The sequence below is a fragment of the Lineus longissimus genome, chromosome 4, assembly GCF_910592395.1.
Source record: "Lineus longissimus chromosome 4, tnLinLong1.2, whole genome shotgun sequence".
NCBI lineage: Eukaryota > Metazoa > Nemertea > Pilidiophora > Heteronemertea > Lineidae > Lineus > Lineus longissimus.
Window position 1 is genome coordinate 4,139,707 of NC_088311.1, and position 8,101 is coordinate 4,147,807.

Sequence of the window (8,101 nt, forward strand, 5' to 3'; positions counted from 1 at the left end):
AGTTACTCAAAGGCCAAATGGAACTGCACAAAGAAAGCTAAAAGTGTGTAATTGAAGTAAACAGTTTACTAAATGCTTTGTAAAATGGACAGTACTCACTGTGTAATGGTAATTTGCCGTGTTATGACTTTGGGCGTGTATGATTGGTGGACTGTTTAACTATTGTGAACCAAACAAAGTCACTTCTCAGCTGGCATTCATCGTGTTCGCCTGCGTGTGTGACTATCCAGTGTATATGCCATGCACGAGGAGAGCACATACACATGCAGACGATACATTTTCTCAAAATTAGCCGAGAAAGTTTTCTGTATTTTGCTTCGAAATGGCTCTGATCTTGGTGATGTGATGTAGTGAATACTTTTAGTTGTTTGGACTTGAAGCTTCAGATGACATAAAGCATTTTCAACTTCACGTTTTATTTGTGAAATCACCAAGATTTCGGCTGCCATTTTGGCGTGAAATGTGACGGCCCGGGACTGGTGGTGACTTGACCGATTATTTGGAAGCAAACATTCACCAGTGCGAGGCGGACACACCCAACTGTATCATTGTTTATGTATATATATATGTACATCAGGAAGAATAAAAGGCAGTGTTCCAGAATTATGCTATTTGTTAATTATTCTTTATGGAGGTCCATGGTCCTCTGGTCCGGACTCATCACAGCGGTTTGTACGTTCGTGAAGAAACAATGTTCTCCTGTGATATCTCGACAAAACTAGCAGATTCTTCTACGAAAATCACGCCAAGTCATAGCCCATGGCTGCTACAAAAACGGCAGATCCCCTTGAAAGTAGATGTTCCCTTAAACCAGGGATAATGTTTACCATATGTGACACTTTCTCGACGGGTTCATATTTGAGTTTGATTTACACTTGAAGGCGTTGGCAAAGTCCTTAATATTTTTCATCATTCCTAATACCCTGACTCTATTCGGTGCCGAGGCTTCTTCCGTGACTATTCGTTCCATCTCTGAGGTGTGTGCTCGCTGGCACCAAACCTGAAAATCATAAGACAGCTTGAGATTTTATTTGAAGACATGAGGAACTCATGATATAAACTGGATTACCATCAGCACGCCGTCTACTATTACCATACTATTTGTTTCAAAGACGATTTTGACCAAACCTACTACGCATTCTCGTAAAACCAGTGGTTTTCAATATACTAGTAATCCGTCTCTCGATGACGTAGGAGTGAAAAAACCCTGAATCTCAGAATGTTTTCTACCCAGCGTATTGATGATTACCTGTGCTGCTGATATAAAGAAGAGCTGCTCCGGCGTGTAAGAACTGTTATGGAAGCCTGGTAACATTTTTTCAATGCCATTTTCGCCACGCCATGACGTGTACCCCTTTTAGAAATGAAAAAGTAAAATGCGTCATCAGACACTGAAGATAACTCTTCAACAAGACACCAACGATCAAAACAATCGTAACCGTACATGTACAGTACATGTACTCGCTGAATTCTTATAGACAGCACGCATATCTGCATGTCTCTCTACATATAGTCAAGATAGAACGTAATCTAAAATTTTCGGTTTAATTTTTCGTCTTTGGTAATGATTATGAAGACATCACACCAGAACCGCAAACAAACCTGATAAGCTGCTCGGAGTCCCTCGACATCCGCAATGTTTTCCTGCAACGTTCTACTGCCATTCACCACGAGTGTCTTATTTTCTGTTTCAAATCTCACTGCCATGTTGCTGTACTCTTCCAGGAAACAATTAGATCGTTCATCATAGTCCGGGGATGCTGTTATAGGCCACCATGGGATTTGGTTACCATACTTGTCAAAGAGGCTCCCTGAAAGAAACAGAATTTCCTCTGAGGCTTCCTGCTGCTGTATCATGACGAATTCCGAAAATGCATACAGATGATGATTTCAAAGTCTTACATCTTTTCTGATAGGTATTCCAAGCCTCCATGCGAATTCATGTCAGCATGCATTTTGGCGCGAGATTCCTTTGAAATGGACGCAATATGGGCTGTTTAGGTATAGCCTACCTCTGCCTGACTTGTCCAGTCCGGGGATAGCACAACACTGGGGATACTTACCTGTCAGGTCAAATCCGTGGTTCAGCTCATGACCAGCAATAAATCCCAAGGATCCATAATTGATATAACTGGAAGCAAAACAAACATTCATCATAAAATATAGCGGCCGGATATCTTAATGTATGACTTGATTTCTCATCGGTGCCTGGAAATGTTTTTCGAAATCAAAATAGTTTCTCCTTTCTAAATTTATACATGAATACCATGTCTGAGCAGAAAATGGATGACCGAAATGAATCTGTCGATACACAGCTTTATTCAGTCATCAACTGATGATACAATATTGGAATCGTTTGTAGCACTTACTTTGGGGCCCCATCAGAATAAATTGGAGGCGCCAGGATTGCGGTCTGAAGTTCTGAAACAAAGAAAGAGTTATTTTACATCTTCACTCTAACTTGAACAGGTAGACTCAAATCGGAAACTCGTTTTCACTAAGCAAATGGTAACGAATTCACTTACTTATCAGGTTTTCTTGGGGACTGTAGAATGCGTTTACAGTAAATTCACGACTGGAACAGATAACATTATACTTGTCAGTTAAATGCGTGAATTTGCTGGATCCACTTGACGCCAATTTGACAATGAAGAAGTTCTTCCTTCACCTTTTTCTCTCGACTGTTCAATAGGTGTGATATCAGCAAAAAGTAGCCACAAGCGATATCTTCAGACTCTTTCAAATCAAATTTGAAAGACTCTGGTATCATTAACTCACTTTAATGGTCCGGAATGTCGTGTAAACGGCTTAACTGAGAAATTTGTCTGTTGGTACTTGAGTCGCGTTTGGGCAAGCCTTAGTCCCATTACTGTGCTGTAGAACTTCTCGGGTATGACCTCACTCTGTGATGATGATATTGAAAGTTACTGAGAATATGTAACACACCTAGGCCACATGCAATGAACACAAAAGCAACATGTCGAAAGACAAATTGAGATTATGCGTTCTCATAGAAAAAATCGTTTATAAGCTTATATGAAATCTTATTTGCGGAATTTATTACTGGCTTTCTCATTTTCTACGTGCTCAGATGCTCAGAACTTAGTCGTTCGGGCGTATTGATTTATTAATGGACCAAAAACCTTATTTCGTATGGTAATTTTTGCATTTTAGGACAGCATGCTATTCAAGCACCTGCATGGTTATTAGAAGTTGGTCATACTGACTGTAGTGGTGTGTTGTTTCATGTTATCTTCGTTCAGTATCTCCTCATTAAAGCCAGTCTTTCTCCTGATATATTTAACTTTTTCAATGATTTTCTCTCTGTGATAATTATCAATCCATGTCCCGTTCTGAATTAGCTTGATCAGGCCATTCCGGATGTTATCAATCATGACGTCAATCTGAATTCAGAATGAAAGAGTTTTAGTTCAAAAACAGCGTAATGGAAAGAGGCAGTAATATCAGTAGAAGATAAAGGGAAACCCTTGGCGTGGGATTTAGGTGGTTATATATATGATATTTTCGCTAAGCACCACCATTTGCCGCCACAGGTACTCTCTCTCACTATACTTATCGACAGCAGTATTCGGTTGTTATTGATGATTATTTTTATTGTTTTCGAGTTTTGCACATAACTAGCAAATTTCAGTCCGATTCAACGATTGGACTAACCTTTGGAAACATCCCGATATTACCAGAGAAAAATCTTTTGATGTATAACAGTTCGCTGGCAGAGGGGAAGTACGTCAACACATCATTCACGCACATGAGGTCAGTGTCATCATCATCAGGTAGTTCCGACCCGTACTGTAAGAGAAAGGTCCAGTGAGGATGCCAATGTAATGGTTTTGCTTATGGTTGCTTCCCCTGCCCCTTATAAACTGTTTGAGGAACATTAGAAAACAAGGGGCGTCTATATAGCGCCTGGCTGAAATAACCCACACGCTGAGCAAGTTACTTCGCGAGAGTCGCGTGTTTTTGAGAAGATGGCAAACGATGCGATTTGCGATGAGTGAGAAAACAAGTTCTGCCTTGTGCAAGTTTGCTATTTCGGAGAAATATTACTCCGATGCGAAATGGAAGTTTGCAAGTGGAACTGATGCAAATCAAGGCGGGATGCCCGGTCTTAGTTTTACAATAAGATTGCAGAACGTGGAACATTTACGTAGGTTCTCATCTTTGAGATGGCTTGCTGTGAGAGGTATGGGAGACTGTCGATTAGAAAGGACGTGTAGATCAAATTGTTGATGGAACTGAAAGAAAACACAGCGTGTTGAAAGATACATGTATTGCGTAGATATGCACTATGTAAAAAAAACGGAAAATATCAATGTTTAGACCTTATGTCTATTGATACAAATACGTAAAACGGCCTTGGTTAATAAAGGAGGCCACGAAAGGCCGCTCTCATGATGGTCGTCAGGCTCCAGCATGCGATAGCTTATAAATATGCTGTACGTCCCTTGATGGACACAACCAAATATAATGCAATTCTCACCTTTTACTTGCCTTTCCCAGCACTGCATCAAGCACTTGGAAATATTCTGGCCTAACTACATATACGAACTTTTTTTCATACAGACCAGTCTTGTTTGTGATCAGCTCGAGAAAACGTTGCCAGTCTATCTAAAATAGAAGCATAATACATGTATATGTTTAGGTTAAAAATGAGCAGAGCAACTATTGGAGATGTGACATTCGACAGGAGGATTCCGAGATGCAGAAGATTGTAAAGCATGCATAGCTTACTCCGGAACGCGCAAGCAATAACAACCATCAGAAAGCGGGCCAAGGTGTTGGCATTGACCTACCTCGGAGGTTAGTTTGGTGGACAGTTCATTTGTGCTGTATGCATTCCAGAAGTAGTCACTTGCGTAATTGATGGGCGACGAATGCTGGAAAAAAATTAAGAGACCGTCGATCAAAATACCAAACCACTGGTGTGACAAGGATTGGCGATCTGTACAGCAGCAGTGCGACCTAAGTCCGTACTTTTTTGGTGTTTTTCATGATATGAAACACGTTCTACTGCACTGATCAGCTGCTGGTACGCGGGGAAGTGCACGCGTCTCTTGCAGGGAAGCACACCCATCAAGCATCAAACAATGGAAATGAAGGACGTCCTAGTCAACTTATACTTACTGAGGATATATTGATGGCTACGTCAAGTACTTCCTTTGCAAATGCATCGACGTCCGTATTCACACCGCTGTAGATGGAACGATAGAGGGAGGCAAGCCAATCATGAATATTGGCGTAACCCTGAAAATAACGTCGGCGAGCAAATGAGGAAGTGATGGATGAAGAACTACTATGCTACCTCCGTAAACAGCGCTGGTCTTAAAGGAAAACGCCATGCAGATGTCACACTTTGATCTATCCAGCAAAAGACATTAACAAAGCACTGTGGTTTTCAACTCTAAAATATTCATTTGGAAGGCGCCGTTTGGAAGGCGAATGTAATATCATTCGGTTTAAAACTACGTACCGGTGTGGTAGTTGCTCTCGGTTTATTGATCAGTGACATCAACTTTTCCCATCTCTGCGGGGGTGATAACTAGATATAAGACGATAAAGGAAATTATAAGCTTTCGCATACTCTGCGACGAAGGCCCTCTCGCTGAGAAAAGTTATCTATTGTCATTTGATGGAACACTATTGGCTGCGGGAAATGTATCAGGAAGAAAGCTAGATTCTTTGAAGGGGAGATTTAAAAAACCTTCTGTCTGACTCATGTGGCATTTCCCAAATTTATTGTCACTTACCGTTATAACGTTTCCTCGACTACTGTTTAAGCCATCCTTGAGGACGCGAACATCGAACAGACTGCTGGAATCATATCTTGTCATATTGGCAAGCAAATTCGTCAGGTCAAAATCATGCGTCCATGGTTGACCAATAAGGTGAAAGCCTCCAAGCTCGTTTACAATATCCATGGCTGAAAATACCATTACAGGGATACGTCAGCCATCGCTGGGTCATTAAGTTAAACACGGCATTTTCACCATAAAGTGCAGCAAAGGCTACTGCAAGTCACGGGACCTAGAGGTGCTAGGTACGATTTCCTCATTGTGACCTTCGATATCAACTGTTGGCACCATGGGTCATCACTGTTGAATTATGCTGTTGGCGTATCAAGTGGTGGGAGAAGAATCATCAATTTCAAGAAAGTGCATGTATATTATACTTGAATTACATGTACCTGGAGTGAAGCCTTTTGGTGTCCGGGATGAGAAATTTTGGCAACTTTTATAAAACTGTCGAATCGTCCTAAACATTTGCGAATCTGAATCTTTTATAACGTACTCTAATTGCTCTGAAAATATGGAACAATCCAAACATGTAATGACGCTTGGCGGAGAAGAAGATTCCACGTATAAAGGGCTTTTTCATCATATTCCCGAAAGGTCTTTTTGAGCGATCGCTCTGCCCTTAAGGGGAGTTATTCCTCCTGCATGGCCAAATTATTGAATGAACAGTTAGTGTGATACTATACAGGTATTATGTACTTGTCAAATGGAATTTCATTTTAAATCGACCATGTGATTCTTGTTACCTTTGAAGAATAATGTTATCTGGCGTTGCATTTGATTGATAACTGAAGTCTCCTGCTGACGAATTGGTATAACGTTGTCTTTAACCCAATTACCGCAGGCGTAGGTGTAGAAGTCTTCGCACGGGTCCGCTGTATTGTTCATGGACTGTTGTATCCTGGCTGCGGCCTGGACGCAGGCTGGGCTGATACAGATGTCTGGTAACTTGGTTATTTTCTAGAGAAACGTAAAGTTGGATGATACAGCAGCAGGTTGACAGTACAACAATGCAACATTGGGACTTGTGTATTCTAGCAGTGTGGAAGGGAACTGTTCATATGTATATACTCTACATGTAGTTTCTCTGATCTAAGACCAGTTCTGTAATATTCACTTCTGGTCTTGGGTTTGGTGAAACTACCTGGAGAGTAAAAGAACATGAAAGGAGGATTTTGAATAAACCGTACCACACCAAAAAAACGACTCACCATGTGACAAATACTCTGTGTACTCAAATGCCAGTGTAACCTTACCTGAAATTTAGGATTCCATACTTCAATTCGTCCATCAAGCAGCAACAGAATTAAACTGATAGTTCCAGCAATAAATATCAAAGATACGATCACCCAACAGACTAGAACTCTCTCACAGCAAGTCCGGCATCCTGGTAGGCCGTCGTCACGTCTCCACATTCCGAAACCCGTCGCCTGGCGTTCAGGGACCGGGGTAGTCCTTGCTGTACCATTTTCTGGAGTCCGTGCGGTCCCACCTTCTACCGTATGAAAGTTACCAATATCCGTAAATCCTTCATTATCTATGGACAGCCTGGCGTCGAAATCTTTGCCTTTTCTCCTCAAGATAGATCGTGGGTCCATGTTGGACTTCGCGTCCGCCTTGCTTTTCTGTCTAGTTTTATTTTTTTTCATGGCATACATAGTATCGGGACGAACTGGCTTATGATTTTACAAAGAAATACAATTACAAACACAGAACATTCGCAAATGTGTATACTCTACTGTCACAAGTCGACTTTCCCTCTGCGATATCTGAACAGAAGTAGGCCAGCCTTGAATAGCGTCGTTACATTTGTATTGATATAAAATGACAAGTCATTTCGCTTATACATGTATATATCAAGTGTTTACAGAGTTGAAATATTGACCCAGGAAACGAAATAAGTGATTTTTCGCTAACATTGCATTTCCATTAGTGATTCAATCCCCGCGCGTGGTAGATTCATTGGTGAAAGAAAGATTCTGAGGGCTGGAGACAGGACTGATTGATAAGTGTGGTGACCAAATGTTTTGATTGGTTTTTGCAGGATTTGTTTACGTATTGGACTCGTGTTATGACGTATCGTGTCAGCAAACGTACAGCAAAACGGATGTGTTGCAGCAACTAGAACACTTTGGAACTAGAACTTGTCCAAGACACAGATTAGATTGGAATGCCGTTCATCAAAGAGCATTTTGGTGATGGCAATTTAAAATCAAGCAATACCCAGCCAATGGGAGTGATAGCTATTGATAAGTGTACAAAGTCCTTTTGTCAAAATTTGGTACCAT

The 8,101-nt window shown here is 41.1% G+C and overlaps 1 protein-coding gene across 1 annotated transcript; it reads right to left on the minus strand.

The window, feature by feature from the left end:
* Positions 1–48: 48 nt before the first annotated feature.
* Positions 49–7,589, minus strand: LOC135486252 (endothelin-converting enzyme 1-like). Its single transcript, XM_064768921.1, has 18 exons — positions 7,070–7,589; positions 6,560–6,773; positions 6,206–6,319; positions 5,769–5,941; positions 5,492–5,560; positions 5,146–5,265; positions 4,815–4,898; positions 4,502–4,629; positions 4,169–4,256; positions 3,676–3,810; positions 3,228–3,404; positions 2,779–2,903; positions 2,526–2,575; positions 2,370–2,421; positions 2,064–2,131; positions 1,603–1,811; positions 1,250–1,354; positions 49–1,000 (listed from the first exon to the last, which is right to left on the minus strand). The coding sequence occupies exons 1-18, from the start codon at positions 7,469–7,471 to the stop codon at positions 824–826; spliced, it is 2,490 nt and encodes an 829-aa protein (XP_064624991.1). The 5' UTR covers positions 7,472–7,589; the 3' UTR covers positions 49–823.
* Positions 7,590–8,101: the final 512 nt, after the last annotated feature.

What these genes read in the sequence shown, in the direction of transcription:
- LOC135486252 (XM_064768921.1), bottom strand. Translation starts at nt 7,471, where the DNA reads ATGTATGCCATGAAAAAAAATAAAACTAGACAGAAAAGCAAGGCGGAC. An exon ending in ACCAAAAGGCTTCACTCCAG is followed by an intron (nt 5,942 to 6,205) that starts GTACATGTAATT and finishes TGGTATTTTCAG; the next exon opens with CCATGGATATTGTAAACGAG. An exon ending in GTCGAGGAAACGTTATAACG is followed by an intron (nt 5,561 to 5,768) that starts GTAAGTGACAAT and finishes TCTTATATCTAG; the next exon opens with TTATCACCCCCGCAGAGATG.